At 41.2% G+C, this 18,203-nt stretch overlaps 1 protein-coding gene across 22 annotated transcripts in view; it reads right to left on the reverse strand.

Moving 5' to 3' along the window:
* NRXN3 (neurexin 3) overlaps positions 1-18,203 on the reverse strand; it is a 970,936-nt gene that overhangs the window by 635,608 nt on the left and 317,125 nt on the right. For 16 of the 22 annotated variants that reach the window (XR_011096953.1, XM_068683068.1, XM_068683059.1 and 13 more), the window contains 2 exons: positions 7,793-7,996; positions 390-416 (listed from right to left, as the gene is read on the reverse strand). Coding sequence is in view for 21 of the 22 variants with exons in the window: in XM_068683068.1 (XP_068539169.1) it covers positions 390-416; positions 7,793-7,996 (231 nt within the window). In the remaining variant the exon portion in view is untranslated. The remainder of the gene's footprint in view (positions 1-389; positions 417-7,792; positions 7,997-18,203) is intronic. The other 6 variants (XM_068683067.1, XM_068683066.1, XM_068683065.1 and 3 more) reach the window with 1 other exon arrangement.

Consider the following 18,203-nt stretch of genomic DNA (forward strand, 5'->3'; position numbering starts at 1 on the left):
TTTTTTTTGTAGTGGAGAAGTGCATACAGTACCTGTTGTTATTCTTATGTGGCTCTTTAAAAGTTTTCATAAAGACAACAGGTTACCAGTGAAATACAATATCAGCTCATCAGGTTCCTCAGGTGTTCTTCTGCAAAGCTATGAAATAACAGTTCATCTCCTCCTTGGAGAAACCTAACACAAAATTTTCACATACAATCACCTTAAGGTCTTTCCTCCTCCCCCCAGCTTCATATCCCACCCAGCCCTTCAATTTCAGAGGATTTTTTTAAAAAAAGAAACGAGAAAAATAAAATCAAAGAAAAAACAGCTTATAAAACAGCAAAGAAAATAAAGTTATTTTAATATATATAGAAAGAGAACAAAATGAAACTTGAGGGAAAACTTACTGGCGTTACAGTTTATCCTGATACAGTCTAGATGGGGAAAAATAAATGAAAGATGAAATTGCATCCTTCAAGGTAACAGCTGCAGACATCCAAAAACAATCAGTCCACCCTTCCGGGGACAGACACACGCAAAGAGATGTGGCCATTTTATATTTATATACAGTCTGTACAAGTTCAGGAGTGGGTGTATATGTACAGTATATTCTACGTAAATATCTGTTACATAAATATATATATACACACACAGATATATATACACATATGTATAGAGAGATATACCAATGTACATATATATCCACGTGTTGATACAGAAAGCTATTTCCTTTTTATAGAAGCCTATGCATCTAAGAGTATCTTCTACTCCACAACACGAACTGATGTGAATTACAAGAAAAAATTGTCAAATCAAGGCACAAAAAGATCTCCCTTGAAATGCAAGTCATACGCCACTGTAATTTCTCTTTTTAAAAACCTTTAGCAATTTCTCTGAGAAGCTTGAAATTTCAAGTCAACCTCTACACTTGGTTTCTTTTGAATTAATTCGTATTGTTATTGCATAAATACACCATCTGTCCAACACAGAATACCTGTAAAATCAGCCTATGAGGTTTGTTGGTGCAATATTTAACCCTTTCCAGCTCTCCCAAAGACAGACCCTCAACTCATTTCCCCTTGTGCCAGCCCAGAACAATTTTTAGTATGTGCACGGGCACATTTGACACTGTCCATTCAGGCGAGGAAGGGGTTAGTATACTGCCCCGTTGTGTCCTGTCATAAAATGGCCACTTGCAAACAGCTAACCGCACGAACGCCCAGCCCAGATTTCAGCTAGTTCCGGAGGTTGGGAATACTTTTTTGTTTTTTTTTTTTTGTTTGCTTTGCAGGGACTACAGGAATTTCTTTCAAAGGTCCCCAGCCCTGCCAGTTCCTCCAAGCCCAGTTTCGCCTTGCTGTCCGAACGCTAAGACTGAACGGGGTGCTCCTAACGTTCGGGGAGAAGATGAAATGGGCAGTGAAGTGGCAGGTCTGGGAACCTTTGCTGGCCCTGCTTCATTCAGGGTTGATGGACAAGGGAGGGAGGAGAAGGGGCAGATGGAAATAAAAATAGAGAGATGGCTGTGGAGTCTAATAAATAGGAACTGAGGAACTGCCCAAAAAAATGAGGTTGAGGTAGAGCAGTGCGAGCTAGAGGGCTTCTGAGCATTGCTTCTCTACTTTAACGCACTCGTACTCAGCTTATCTCAGGACATGACCCATAAGAAGATTTTACACTTATAAATGCCTTCTTAGAGCCTTGTGAATATCTGTTACTGTGGTGTCCGGTGTGGGTGAATGCTATTGTCAGTGCTATTACATATTTTGGGTTATGCTGACCCTCTCTTAGGATACCAAGGCCAGGAATAATAGCACCATGCTACTGGACACCCTTGCCTGGACACTCTGCCAGGTTACTAAGGCTGTGACCAGCAGAGATGGTCATATTTATTACAGAAATATGGCCCAACAGCAAAGATTACACAAAATGGCAGAAAAAGAAGTTTGCTGCTTAATTGGACTAATTTTGTATTTATTCAGGTAGATGTAGGAAAATTATTTCAGCAGCTGCAACCAAACGTTACTCTTAAAAATAAAAGGGGAAGAAAGGGGAAGAGTCTACAGATAAAAAGTCATAATGGGTAGGGGTATACCAATTGGGAGCAGCATGGCCAGAGAGAGCCTGTTTTCAAGCAGAACTTCTCTTGAGAAAATCTGGGTTTGGTTTTGTGCGATTAGGTTTGTCATGTGTCGTCAACCGCAACAGAAAAGTGGGAGCAAACAGCCCTGGAGCAATTGGTACGATCACCATACAGTGGTGGCTATATCCCTTACAGGAGTTGGGTGGGGTAAGGGGAGCTCTTGAGTACCAGCTACCTGTGGAGCCAGCTACCCTTGCCTCTACAGCCTGAAAGAGAGCGAGAGAGACTCCAGAGACTCACTGCAAACAGGTGAGATCAAGGGAGCTGATACAGCTAGAACAACATGGGAATGTTTTATGGGCTAAGCATTAAGTGTGCTGTAAAGGGAAACATGGCTGGTCCCCAGCAACATTCATCAAAATTAGAAACTAAAGCCATAGCTGTGTATTTTATCTCTGCAGAGAAGTTTTGTGTTTGTTTTTTTTTTTGTTTGGTTGTTTTTGCAGCAGTCCTGAAAGAACTACATGTCCCAGGACTTCTTCCCAGTCAATGACTGCTCCAGGTGAACGGATCAATGTTTAAACTGAAAACCAACATAGCCCTTATACTGACTGCAAGCATGAAGGCTGTTCAATGCCACACTATGGGGTGCCAGGCAGAAATGGCCAAAACTTCCTCCAGAAGAACCAGCTCCTGAGCCAGCCTAGGTCCAGTTTGGTCAGTAAGGACCCCACTTGGCCCTAAAGCTCTTGCATCTGCCCGTGGTGCTACGCCAGCACCACCACAGTGTCCTGCAGCTGGGCTAACACTACTGCACTCCGACACAAAGGTGCTCAGCCCACCACGCTGTCTCTACAGAGCACTTTGTTACACACGGCAGATGTACTCTAAGATCCTATGCCTCCTTTTCTCTTTTACAAATTAAAGATAGTTAAGGTGCTGTCTTCCAACACTACGGCAACTGCCAGAAGAGGAGAAACTAGAATGTTTAGGGAGCCATTTGGTTAACAGGCCTCCAAGATTTAGAAGTGTATTATAGAGAAAGACATTACAATCTCACAGCACCTGTGTCAGACAAGCTATGGAAGCTGCAGGTGCCCAGAAGCTCTGGGAAAATGAGTTAAAAGGAACCTCAAGTCAGTCACTGGAAAGAGAGGCATCCAAAGCCAGAGGTGCAACATTCAAAGAATGAGCACAGTGCTTTTGATTTCTGCAATCCTGAACCTTGCCCAAAACAAGTTGCAATCATTAATGCATGAAACTGTTTTCTCCCTGTTACATCAGCTTTTAGAAGGGAAGAAAAGTGTTTTCCTCTAAACTAGGATACAAGTCAGGAGCTGATGACGCTTTCCCTGGCAGTAAGTTGTGGGGTGCAAGTTTAGCCAGGTCTCTGTGCTCCAAACAGCAGCAGCTGGAGAATTCCGGAGTAATTAAGAAACTGCTTGGGAGTCCCCCATCAGTACAGTAAGACTTACAGTAATCCTCATCTAGGGCTCTCAGCACTGTTATCAGCTTCTACTGATGTGATTTGCTTTGTTTAGATATGGCTGCATTCCTGACTCACAAGAGGTTTCCCCTTGCTTTGAATTTCCAAGATGGGTGTGCCTCAACAGCTGTTCTGCTGCTGAATGAGGTATTTGGAGGACAGTAGTGAAGTGACTTCATGGTCCGTAACTACACTGGGAGCAGGATGAGCTGGAAAGACCCTCCTACAGTTACTTTCTCTCATTATTATTCCTAGTGTAAATCAGATGCTGCTTCCTTAGTGCTTGGAAGCAAGGTTTTCCAGAGCACATAAAAAGAGGGCCAAAGACCCTCACCTTCAGAAAGCTTAAACAGCTCTACTGCATCTTAACAGCATTAAGAATTCACTGTTTGAATGGAGATATCTTTAGTAGCAGACAGAATTCTCTGGGCATTAGGCCTGGGTTTCTTACCATTTGTATCTTTGTACCACAAAATGATGATGTTTGAGCTACCTGGCATTGCTAAGGCCTCAGCCCCTCTTCTTCCTTGAATTAGTTGAGAGAGCCACCTTTGCTGGGTTGGGACAAAGTGTTTGCTCCTTTTGACAAGCATCCACATATGGTTACAGAAGAGCACTCCAAAGCAAGACTGGCACATGAAAGATAATCAGGGCCTGACTGCTCCTGCTCACTCCAGGTTATTTCCTGGGGGGAAACCAGATGAGGCCCTATAAATGCTCTTACCCCATCTTACAGTGTAGCTCCTTGCCAGCTCCAACTTCTCAGACTGTGCACCCACCTGCAACTATTAGAGGGCATCTGACAAATATTTTTTCATGTCTTTTTTTAAAAAATATAAAAAAGGGTCACAAAATTTATTATTCAGAAGTTATTAATGAAAAAGTGTGAACATAAATACACCTGCACATGAGTGCATGATCTGCATGAAAGAAAATCTGGTGTAAAAGTTCACATGCTTTTAAGAAAGAAAAACAGAAAATATGTCTACTGTGTTTGTTTAAAGGAATTATTTATTTTAAAAAATATATTTTTTTAAAGACAAAGATGTCTTTGATAACCCTGAGGAGAAATCTTAAGAAAAGGTAGAAGAGCAGGATGGTTACACTTCCTTACAGGAGAACTGACTCAGATGAACAGGATGTAGGCAAAATTTGCTCTAGTCATAAGTGCCCTGAAGCTGAGCCTGGCCAGGATGAACCAAAACTGAAATATTCTTTAACAGAAGTCAGTGAAACCTAATCTTTCCCATGGGAGGAAAAGGGAAATCTTTCCCTTTTCTCACCCATGGAAGGAAATAAAAATGAATATGTATCTACCTATCGGACCAGCCATTTCTTTCCCTTTATGCAAATCTCAGCATCTGAAGTGATTCCCAAGCATGTTCCAAGCCATGACTGGCTTCATCTCTCTCTCTCTCTCTCTCTCTCTCTCTCTCTCCTCCTTCCACTCTAGACCCATTCCTTCAGAGTCCTTCTCAACAGAAGTGGGATCTGCGTCGCCTTTGGACTTCGTATCTTCACACAAAAAATACACAAACTACTGTGAGAACTGCTGTCAACATGCAGACCGCAGTGCCTCTGGCACTTGTATGGGAAAGGCCTGAAAAAACTTCTCTTAGAGAGTTACTCCTCACTGTTTGTCTTATCCCTCCCATCTCCTACAGTGAGCCCCCACCCACCCAAGCCCATCGAAACCTTCTGTACTATGTATATGCCCTGTTTGGCTGGGTCGGTGCGTGCTGAGGAGGCGGTGGGATAAGCCAGCCCCTGCAGGCTGCTCTGCACACTCTGTTCTCAGGGCTGTTTGCTGTGCGGGCCGCAGGCTTCAGGCCTTTGAAGGGTTGAATACCATCTTTTGATTTACTATGGCTGATGGGGTATGGGAAAGCTTTACAACTGAAATACACAGAAGAGTTAAAAAGAAAAAAAAAATAAAATAATAATAATAAAGAAATTAAAAAAATACAACACAGGAAATACCTTAATAACCACATAAATAATAATCAGTAATCAAATGTAACAGATCAAAGGAGAAGAAAGAGACAGCTCTTTGTAATAGTTTTAAATGACTTTTAAGAAAAGCACAATTATATAACTCACCACTCAGAACAGTCTTTGTTTAAACACATTTGTCATGGGCTAGATGCTCAGGGAGATGGTGACACAGATCAAGTCGTGCTCGGGTCTTCAGGTGGTGCTCATGACTGCTTCTCACCAATAAGGGCATTTTGTCAGGGTCTAGTGATGAAGACTCTGCTCTCATTTGTGACATTCTGGCTATGATCTGTCTCCTTAAAGATACAGATGTGACCTCCAGTAAACAGAAATTGAATGGCTCCCTTAAGGTCATTCCTCCTCAAACTCTCTTTCTTCAACAGCAAGGTAACCTTGTTGTTTTGAAAGCGGGAAAGCCCCAACTAAAGGAAAATTTCTTAGATTTGCAGGGTTTCTTTGGAGAATGGCCCAAAAGAATTGCTGTTCAGCATTCTTACAATCAAGAGCAGATATAGGCAGAGATCAGTATCAGAGTGCTGTTTTTGAGAAGTTGTCAAAGCTGAAGTCCAGCTATTCTCTCTGCACTCTACCTGCTGATAGTTCAGCAACAGCCCCTGTGCTAGGTGGACACTCATTAGTTCAACTAGAAAAGTGTAAAGTACTAAGGAAAACATATATATTCCAGACAGGAACCATGTCATATTGCCTTCTTTTTTTTTTTTTTTTTTTTTTTTTTTTAAGAATATGGAACATGTTTTTATACCCTGTAGCTGGAGACTATTTTTGACGTAAGAATTAGCTTAAATGCATTTTATTCTCCTCAATCTCTTTTCCTAAAAGCAGAGGTCATGGTCTGAATTCAAATTTAAAGCAAAAAAATAAAATAAAAATAGCTAGAAAACAGTTTTTAAATAAGCTGGTTGCTTGCTGGTCAACATATTTCTCAGGTGAGAATGCGGAACCTTAAAATCATCACTCAAGCTCATCTATGGTACACGAAGACTTTGATAAACCTCTCATATCCACCTAAAACAGGAGATGAAAACCAAGAGCCATTACTATAGGTATGGGTGAATAGCACTGATGCTCTCTACAAACAAAGCCACTACATGGTTTGCTCCTGATATCATCATAGCAGGGCTTTGAAGATGATGTTAGCTCAGAGGAAAAAAAAAAAAAAAAAAAGGTGAAAGCTTGCTCCTGTGGGGTTTGGAAATTTGAGAACTGACACAAGCTTCTGCAGACCACGCACAGATCTTCATATGAAGTACCCTAGACATTAGAAGAGGTTTAACATTTTCAATAATCATAATAGTTCTGGTTTGACTAAAAATCTCTTATCTCTTAGTTATATTGCTGGATTCACATGAAGCAATAAGGTGCATCAGTGTAAGTGAAAGAAAGCTTTGCCTCCTGCATTTATGTTCTCTAAAAAGAAGACTATTTGTCATTCAGTACAACATTTAGAGACTGGCAAGAAAATGGATACAGAAGACTGAATTTCCTCCCAACTTTTTCACTGTCATTATTGTTGGACTTTTTTCTAATGGTCTTTTATTATTTTCTAGGAAAGTGTAACTCTAAGGAGACAGAACACAACCTTCTGGGATGGGGGAATGCACTTTTATTACTGTTGCCTTTGTTTTAACACCACCATGATCAAAAGATCTGTTTGGTTTTGTTTTGTTTTTTGGTTGGTTGGTTGTTTTTACTAGACATAAAAAGCCCTAAAGGCTGAAAGATATACTAAATATGAAATAGAAATAATTAGCAAAATAGAATATCTAAGATCAAGTTGCATTAAACACTGTCCAATTCTTAAAAGGCTTGGGATTCACAGGGCTTCTGCTTGCCACCATATCCATTTGCTTAATTGCCATATTTGGCTTTGACTGTTTTGAGTGATGCTGGAAGAATGAGGGATGTAACCGATCAAAAGATGGACCAAGCAGCATGTCTCACACAGAGCTCACCAGTCCCAGACCAAGAAAGGAAACTTAAGAACTTAAAGACTTAAAAACCAACACTGTCCATAACGAAGAACTGACAGCAAATCTCCATGCAGCAATGCAGGAAAGAATTTATCTCCACAAGAGAATATCATTATGAAGGTCTCAGCGGCTATTTTAGAAATCAATCCAATCCAATCAAACCAACAGAAATTAAACAATTATTGTTTTTTAAAGGACACTAATCACAAGCCCAAACTAAGAGTGAAGGGGCAGTGGGAGGTTTTCATACGATACCTAAATTGACCATAAGTTTGACACGGCCTCCATCCAGCTCCAGGCGCAGAGTATCAGCAGAATCTCGTGAGGTGGTTGCCATCAACAGCCCATAGGCACGCTGTGACATGAAACGGAAGGACACATCTTCTGCTTCTGTATGCATGACCATAGGCATGATGATCTTCATGTACATGCTGCCATCGTAGCTCAAGATAGAGGCCTCTGCAAGGAATCAGTAAACAAATTCAAAAAATTAAAATAAGTTGCACTTCCGCACAATCTCCATTTCTCACATCTTCCAGAAAATGTGATCTCCATTAGTCCAGCCTTCTCCACCACTAGCTGGAACGACTAGTTCAAATAACGCCTACAGCTCTTCTCCTAGAGTACCTAGTCTTGTTTTGAAATGCCCAGAGTTTCTATTTCTGATACTCTTGAGAGCTGTTGCTTATTCAGTGAGGAATTTCCTTTAAAGGGAAAGAAAAACTGCAAACAATCATAGTCTGTGACACCACTGTCCCTGAACAACCCCTCTTAAAACCAAACCGTGTACAATAATAGCATCTACAAAGGTGTTCCTGGCCTAAAAAAGGCTGATTGGACAACAAGCATACAAAGGAAGCAAGACAGAACTAAGTCCTATTATTGTTTCTTTGTTTCTGGTGATTGAATTTCATCTATCAAATTAATTGGGCTAAGGCATTAAATGCGAATTGTCATTAATTTAGGACCTACAAAATTCTACAAAGCATACGATTTATTTTAGAGATCCAGAAAAACACAATCAGAAGTAGCAGAATGAAAATGAACAGACTAACATAAGAAAGGAAAAACATGTCTCCAAAGCTGAAGTTAGTTACACTTATAAGAGCTTCCAGGGGTACACATTATTCAGGAATAATGAAAAGTTGGCTGTACAAATCCTTGGAAAAAGACACAGGAAATATTATTTAAAATTGAGTTAATAGATCCACTCTACTTGTAATCATTTCATCTTTTTCAGAGCTGTGTTGTAATGAAAGGGATACTTCAGCAGACAAAATCTATGAGTATGAAGCAGGTTTCTTAACAGTTTTTTTCCCCACATCAGCTTTGTGCTGTTTTGTGTTTTGTTTTTTTTTTTTTTCCCCCCCTCCTTACTAACAGTTAATGTTCCTGGAGCTCTGCTGACACAACTGGTGGCACTGAAATACAAAAGAACAAATCAAAATCCATGTCAAGTTCAAGTGCCATTCAAACACAGGAAATGGCAGGAGATGGAGGCACAACAAAAGCCAAGAGTATGGAGGAAAAAAATAGAAAAATACAATTTATTTCCTTGCTATCTCCTCTGAGGCTGTCAATGAAATGGAGAGTTCAGCTGAGGAAAGGAGTTCTGGTACTTAACATTCCCTATTTGTTAGGGGGCTGCATGCAGGAACTGATGTTCTTCTCTAAGGGGGGCAGAATTAAAGTCTTGTGATAGAGCTGCAGCAACCAGCAACCATGGCAATTGCTGTTTCAGCCCATGAATACGCTCTAAAGCACTTTTATCAGCAAAATTTACAAATCTACATAAACGTTTTAAATACATGTATTAAACAGAGCATCCCATCTCCACAGAGCCAACTCCTACAGAAGACAGAGACGTAGACTGCTCCATGTAGGACTTCTACCACCAAAACATGTATAAAAAGATAAAAAGCCCAGAGGCAGAAAAAAGCTCCCTAGGCACATGGAAGGATTGCTCCGTAAAGCACTCTTACTTGGGATTCTCAACAGCACCCCCCCACACCACCGAAGGCTAACATCCCATCATTTGCAACAACGAGTATTTGGAATCTAGGCGTTCTTCTTAAATATTTCAGCCCATTTTCTGTATTTTCCAGCAGAGCCCTTTTTGCTGACATTACTGAAACTTCTAGAGGGAAACAGCAAGCTTAGCAGAGCCAACTGTTACTGTCCTCTCAAGGCCTAAATGTTAGCGTGGTAATAAATATGCAAAAGAAGTGGTAAATAAGGAACATGTATCAAACTGATATAGCAATAAAGAAGATGTGTATCTGGTGATGAAACCTGTGACAAATATCACTGTGGTGGTGCTGGTACAGCAACCCACCGCTACTAGATGGTATGCAGCACCTCTCCAGGCATGGGACATACAAAATACATCACAAAAAAAGCTTTTCTGTGAGCACCATTAAAACAAGATGGCCATGAGCAGCATCTCAACTCATCAGTTTTCTTAGCTGCACTCCTCCCACACGGTCATGGTCTGCACACAACGCGCTCCACACGCAGCACCCACTCAGCCATACATACTCCTTCTGGGGACCAGCTGTCAGCGCTGCCCCGGGGACTCGCATCTTCGCTTGGGCAAGAAACAGAGAAGGAAAGCGAGATCTTTTTTCAAGGTGGGGGAATGGCTTCTTCTTTTCTAAGTGCAATTCTCTTCCCCCTCACGTCTGCAACTCTTTCTTGCCACCCACAGCTGCAAGCTGGAACCAAATGTACTGTATATTATACATACACTCAAAGGCAGGGCGTATGTACACACCAACCATCCTTACCCTCCTCTCTCACTGCGGATTGTATTAGAAAATGCAGTCAAGCATGAAATGGCTCTTTTGACGCCTTCAGCTCAGATGTGCCTTGCATGAAACAGTTGCTTGCACTAGCACCTGAATAGCTGTGAGAAGGGGGCTGGAGAATATTAGGACTGTGAGTGGGAGTAGCTGTCACAAGCGGCCCAGCTCTGCTGCTTCCTTTCCCACAGAGCCATGCATTAGGTACTTTGGAAATTGGAGTTTTTCTGCAGACACTAGAAGACAACACACCAAGAGTGTTAATAAGGAGTCTCTTCCCTTCTAAAATAATTAATCTGTGTCCTTCAGCACCACTGATCCCATGGACAGAAAATTGTTATCCCTAGACAAGAAATGCCAACTGTCATCATTATACTTATGTAAGAAGAACGTAAAAAACACCCAGAATTGCTCAAGATAGCACAAAAATCTAGAAATATATTTTTGAATAGGATTTCAGAATCAAAATCTGAATTCCAAAAAGTCAGGAAAATAATCCTGATTCCTAAATTACCCCCAGATTCAAATGCTCTAAATATGGCTTGTATTTGGAATGAGTAACGCAGTAAGGAAGCCCCAAAGGGAAAGATAATGTTAGAGGCAAAAGATCTCATACTGAGCAAGATCTCTGTTTCCCACCTCCTGAACATCTTGCTTGTTTTTCCAAGTAAATACTGAAGCAAACCATAATGAGTTTGTGCACAGCAAAGCCTTTCCTAAGCTCTGCCCACAATCTGCTGTTTAGTGGATGCAAAGGGGACCCAGTTCTGTGTTGTTCCAGTCACCATACAACAGCCATTCCAATTTAGAATTAATCAAAAGAGACAAACCAGACAGAAGAAAACAGAAGCAAACGTCCAGTTGAAAGGGATGATCAAAATTAATCTGAAAATCAAGACAGTGTTTCACCTGATATCCAATAACAGCCTCATTCAGGCATTACTTCACAGTGTTTTTTACTGCCCCTTCTCTGGCCAGTCTACTACAAACAGAGCAATGAAACCTTGCAACAGCTCAGCAGATAAAATGAAATAGCCTGAAGTAGTTGAAACAGTCTCTGCTCAACCACAGGAGAAGGTAAGTTTCTGTCCTTGTATGTGCCCTATGCTGACCTGAGCCTGTCCCAGTTCAGACCACCTCTGCATCTTTTAAAAATAAGAAATTTCACTCTCACCTTACAAATCTTCACCACCTGAAGTATCTGGGAGCATTTTCAGCACATCTTCTTGTAAGCAGAGCTTTCCCTCTAACTACAAAAATAGTCCTTCGGAGGGGGGTATTGCTTAGTAGCAGTCACAGAAATAAATCCTATCTCCTTGTCCTGACAGTCAGTCCCTAAAACTCAAGGATTGCATGTTACTGCTGAGCAACACATACAGAAAATCTGTTCAGGGTTGAATGTAACCTGGCAACAACTAGGTGACCTCAGTCTCCTGTGCTGGCAACTTCTGCCTGAAAATAGGCATCCATTTGATTGTCCTCAGCCAAGTGCAGCAACAGGACTGTAATACTTCTTTACAGCACCATAAATACAGGCAGCAGCACGATTATTCAAGTTAAAATACACACATGCTCCTTCCAACCCTTCTACTACAGGGTAGCTATTATATTTGGATGTTTCACAGACACGTGCATAGGAGCAATGTGTAGCACATGAGGTTTCACCCATGTTGCTGAGATGTACAGATTTGCACAGACAAAAAGATCCAGAGCTGCATTTACTCATGAACCCAAAGCCAGAAGCTTCATTGCCATTAGCTTGGAGATGGGAGGAGGAAGAAACCAGGTGCTGATTCAAAATGGACCTGACATAATGCCAGAGATCTGTGAAAATCAATATGTTATTAGGAGCGATTAGCTTCCCAATCTTGTGCTCTGAGACCCTGCCAGCTTTAATTTTACACTTAGCATCCAAAGGAGCAATTCACTGCTGCTTCCCCACAAAGCTCTGCATAAACCTCCTGGGGAGATGGCAACAGGCGTATTCTTAGAATACAGAGACAGAAAAATATTCAAGCCCTCTTACGCTCTCTCTCGCTTTCTAACCTTTTCTCTGTATTAGTCTCCATTCTTAGCCCTTTTCCTTTCTTCTCCCTTTTAGCTTTCCTGTAGTCTCTGTCTCTCTTTTCCATCTCCCAGACTATATATAGCCTGAAGGTTCCAGAAAGAGGGCAGTGAAAGAAGAAGGAAAAAAATATCTCCTCTTCATGAAAAGTTCATGATTTCATCAATGACAATGGATCAGGGCATACTATGTATTCCCCATACAGTTACATTTGGGAGAGCTGGCCACCACCAGTGGTCCCCACTGAACAGAGCTTTCAGAGAAGAGCAGTACCAATTCGAGAGGCACAAGACACCTAGCGAAGAGCTAGTGTGGAAAAGAGCAGGCATACTAGTTCAAACCTACAGGAAATACAGAGCAAACATTTTACCTGATTGCAAAATTCTCCTATAGGCATACAGCATACCTCTTTCCATTCCCATGCAAACACGCCAACTTTTCTTGTAGTATATCCACTAGCAGACACATGGCCACACATAAAAACAGCCTTGATTGTTTGAAAACCAAAAGTACACTTCAAAACAAACAAAACCCACGCAAATTTTAAAAAGGCTCTCATGTTCCTCAGGAAGCTCCCTGCAGCCTGCCTGAGAAGAAGCTGTGACTTTTGGAAGTCAGTGGGTTAGGAAGCAGGATGCAGCTATAGCCACTCATAACCACTCATCTCCAACTGAGATTACAAAGCTGAAGAAAAACCTAGCCAAGATGCGCTCTTATTCGCCCAAAAACTTTTATTTTAAATCCCTTCAGGTCTCATCTGTGTCACCAGATGGAAAGCAAGGACCTCCAGAAGTGTCCCCACACACCCACAGGACACAGAGGAAGGCACAGAGGTACCCCGGGGGCCTGACCCAGCTCCCCAAACACCACACAAAGAACAGGACCAATTTTGAGTTAGTGTTAAAAAAAAAAAAAAAAAAAAAAAAAAAAAAAAAAAAAAAAAAAAACATTTTAAGTTGTATCTTTAAAAATTTAAGATACAACTTTAAAAATATAAACAGATGTTCCCATTCAGACAAAAGCATAATAAGCTACCATCATCCAAAACAACTGCCAACATGCACAAAAAGCCAGGCTTGATCCCTGTGAGGCTGGTTCCCTCAAAAACTAAGTGCAGGAACACGTTATAAGTATGCCACCTCAGTGCACAATAGTTGATGAAAGAAAATACAGCATTTTGCTTGCCTGTAAACAAAGGAAATTTGGGGAGTCAGAATCTAATTGTTCAGGCCAAAATCTGCCTATGTCCCAGGAGTCAATGCTCCTCTTTTTTGTGGAAAACAAATGTAACTGGATTTTTAAGTACTCCCAGGCAGTTATGACTTTGCACATCAGAGAGCGGCAAGTGCAGGGTTTCTCCCTGGTGGCCAGGAGCAGCAGGGGCATGGTGCGCCCACATGAGGCAGGACAGGCCTAGGTGGTGGCCAGGACCAACCAAGGCAGCATCACAGTGATGAGGAAGGTCCCAGGCCAGGCTGGGAAATCAGCTGGTGGATCAAGGCCAGCATTGGGTGCGCTGACCCCCAGGAAGGGCTGGGATTGGGGGGCCTGGGGTGGGCCCAGCTCTGTGGAGCCATGGCTGGGCACTGACAGGCCGCAGGGAGCTGGAGCCTGGCCCTGCTGAGGCCTCCCTGGGACAGAATAACTAGAAGGGATGTAAATGTAATTCACCAGCATTTGCAAAAACAGTAACAAAACAAAACTAAAAATCTTTAAATACCCACATAAAGAGAACCATTAGAAATAAGATGACGTTTTATTTGTCTAAAAAAATGCACTGCCAATAGTACCACTAATCAGCAAGTACAGGTTTATTGCACTAGCGCGAACAAAGTTGTTCTGCTTTAAAGACTTCAGCCCGCCAAGATATCAATAGCATTAGCTGCTGTGCACTGACAATTTATGAAGATACAACAGCGGAAATCTTAGAGAGACAACAGAATTTTAAGGAACCTGGGCTGTTTTTGCTGGTACGTAACTACCTCGCATATCCAAGTATTTTCGCAGCATTAATCCTAGTTTTTTGTTGCATCACATTAAGGTGACAGGTTGTTTCCCTACTCCCAGTGGATATACATCCACTCTACAAAAGGACTGAAGCTCAGCACACCAGTACCCCAACTCCTTTAACTCCTTTATTCTGTTCTAGAGTAACTAAATCCCACGTGTTCAACAACCTTAATTTTTATTTTCTGAAAGTTGCCAGTTCTGTTTCTCACCTCTGGCTTATCTCTGATTTGTATGCTACCTTCTTAAATTCAAATGCTCCAAATTTGAGTAGTGTACATCAGTTAAGACTAAATGAGCACTGAAAGTAGAGTAATTACATAAGACGCCCTTATCAGTACAACGTGTACAAAACATTTCTAAACGAGCAGCAAACGAGAGAGATAATAGAGCAAGCTTCAAGGCATTCATCACATTTTCAGGGATGCAGGAATGCTGGTGGAGCAGTAAGAATAATTGTCACATGTAACTGTCACATGTCACACTCATTTCTCTATAGACAAAAAACGCCAGCAGATGTTTTCATAGGTCAGATAACATCCAGATTAATATTTTTCATCAAATGTATATTTTAAAAATGTTGCAAAATTTAATGCATAGCATTATTTAAAACATTTCATGGCTTTCAACATACATTTAAGCCTGAAAATAGCCTAGAAATGGTGGTGGGTTCACATAAAATAAGTTCCTGAAGAACACCTGAAGTGCCAACCACACCTATGTATTTATCTAGAAAGTTAGAACAGAATAAATAACCTGTTCACCATTTCCCTTGCAACACCACCACCTCCTCCCTGTTCCAGTATGTTATATATTTCCTAACTGTTTCCTATGTTTTTGTTTTTTTTTCAAACATCAGTAGAAACATCAAATTACTGCAGGAAAAAATATTGCCTATGAATCAACAAAATGTAAGACATACAAAAATCTAAGCAGAAAAGGTAACAGAGGCCAATTAACAGCCTCAGGCAACAAATCTGTATGAAGGTGCAGGGTTCAGAAAAAGTACTATAATGCCCTTACTCAGAGAAAAATTTTAACTCGATTCATAAGGTTAAGACACTGAAATGTCTGCAACAGAAGCAATTCTGAATTTATTTCAGAACTACCCAAGAAGTTTTACATGAATCCAAGATGAACACCTCACTTTTCTAGTTCAGTAGTAAAATGAGTTTATGTAATACCCAAATCTAGTAAACTGGTCCTGGCAATGTTCAGCTCAAAGAGGGCAAAATCTCAAGAAATTAAGTAAATCTGTGAAGCAACCATTATAAATGAAAATCTTGTCAGATTGCTGATCATCGACAACAAAAAAAATCAATGGAGACATTCTAAACTCCAGAGAAGGTGCATTAGGATCCAGGATTATAAATCTCCCCGCATTAGTAGCCCTCACAAAGCTTTGCACTCTGGATTCCCACTTTTGTATTACTTCCATAAAGAGCCAACATAACTTCCAGCTCCTGAGGATAACTTGTGACTGCCCTTCAGAAAAGGATGCATCAGTTTCCATGCACATCAGGCTTGTTATACGCTTTGCCTCCTCCTGTCACCACCACCACACAGAAGAGGATAAGCTAATTAAGGGGCTGGGACACCGGTCACGTAGGGAGGTTAAAAAAAAATAAAAATTAATCCATGATGAAAGGTAAATGTTATCTGATTATCTGATAAACTTCATATCTCCCTTTTCAGGCTGTAACCAAAAAAGAAGTGGGCTAGGGAGGAGCTGTAACACCACTGAGCAGCATAGTGGAAATATTTGCAGACAGAGGAGACTGTAGCTTGTAAATGTTACTGCTAGCCCTGGGAGGTGAAGAGTGAGGTCGTACTGCTACACTGAAGCTTGGCAGAGACACGGGGGAACCAAGGAGGAGAACATGGGCTCTTCAACCTTAGTCCAAATGTCACTCTAACATTTACAGAGCTGCGTGCAACTATTTGGGAAGAAATCTCTGGCAAGAAGGTTAAGAACAGAAGAATTGCTCCTCAAAGCCTAGGAGTGAAATGGGAAAAGCATAGGGAAATCTACTGCTAAAATGACGGTCTGAGGGTTCACATTACACGTGTGTCGGGGTTTAGAGCTTTTGGAACTAAACAGAAGTCGCATCATTCTCTATGTCCTCTTTAATGATACTGTCAAGCTACATGAAGCATCTGATCTTTGTGTTTTCAGTAGTATGTTCACCAAGAAAAGGGGATTATAGGAGACATGGAGTTTGGCCCATCTCAGAGGTGTACAGTGCAAGAAAGAGGCAGCAGACAATTTACTGTGAGGGGAATTCCAAAAAATTAAAAAAAAATTACACGATGAGGGTGGTCAAACACTGAGGCAGACTGTGGAAACTCCACGTCTGGAAATTTTCAAAACCGAACTGGAGACCCAAACAACCTATTCAACTCTTGAGATTTGCCCCACTTCAAGCAGGCAGTTACAATACAGTTCCGGAGATCCCTTTCAATTAGGATTACTCTATGACAAGAGCCACAATGCACTGATCTCACTGGACACTGCACCAGTGGCAAGTTGCTACTCATCTGAAATGGAAAAGATTTTGCCTTGCGTGTGATCATATTAATGGTAGTGCTGCTTACTGCATGTTGTCATGACTGAAGACACAGGAGATTCGCTCTCTTTACAGAAACCGACTATGTCCTTGAGCAAAACTTTACTTCTACTGATTCATCTCATAACAATTACAGTTAGAAACATACTATGACATGGACTAATGACATCCACCTCGTGCCTTTGGTCCTTTTTGCCCACAGGCTGGTATGCTCTCATCAAACTGGTGCATTGCATGCTACCAACACCTCCCAGTGGCTGCTGAATCTCCGGTTAAATTTGAAAGACTGATTTTTTTCTATGATGGTTCTAATGGTGGATCTCAACACTAAAATTTGCTTGTTTCCCCAAATTACCAAGAGGTTGGGGCTCTGCTATAAAATCCACAGAACTGTGAAAGCTAATAAAAGGCAGTTATCATCAGCCTACCATCTTTGGGAAAGGAAATCTATACTATGAACTAAATTCATTACTTTGTGTAAAAGAACAGCCAACCTCCTCTCAGTTGTGTGTGTTGGTGGTTTTTTTGTTTGTTTTTTGTTTTTGTTTGTTTGTTTCCTTTTTGAATACTGTAAAGAAAACCAATAAGCCATATTTTGCTACTGGCTGTTGGTTTAAGGAAGGTGCACAGCATGGCCAAAACAACACTCCATTTCCTTTTTCTCATCTGAAGTCCTGGAAAGGGTGCTTTAATAGGATATGGAGCAGGGGGAAAAGATAGGTCTACAAGCAATAAAAGCTAAACTTGTCCACAAAAAATCTACATTGTAGTGTTTTTGAAAAAGTAAAGTTTTCAACCTAGGACATCTCTGATTTAGGAGGCACCAGAAGTGAGAGTTCAGAGACAGCCATGATGAAAATACATAGTCAGAGAGTCAGGGTAGCTACTTATAACTGATGTAAGGCAAAGAGCTTCATACATGTAGAAAGAGGAACATCGCAACACTCAGAAGGACTGGAAAATGTCTCCTCTGGAGGCAGCTCAGTACAATGGGGTAGGTAGCTCTATCAGGGCAGTAATGCCATGCTGCAGAAAAATGCAGGATAACATTTAATTTGGGATTTCCTACTACATCTTCCAAACCTAAAATATAAGATGAACTAAACAGCATTTACTAGGACCTGGGGGAAGGTCCTTTCAGAGCCTTTTCTTCTCCTATCACAGAGCTGCTGCTTTGCCTAAAAAACATTTGCAAAACCACCAGTCTAGAGGTGGTGCCTGAGGGT

This window comes from Anas acuta, chromosome 5 (genome assembly GCF_963932015.1).
Source record: "Anas acuta chromosome 5, bAnaAcu1.1, whole genome shotgun sequence".
Lineage (NCBI taxonomy): Eukaryota > Metazoa > Chordata > Aves > Anseriformes > Anatidae > Anas > Anas acuta.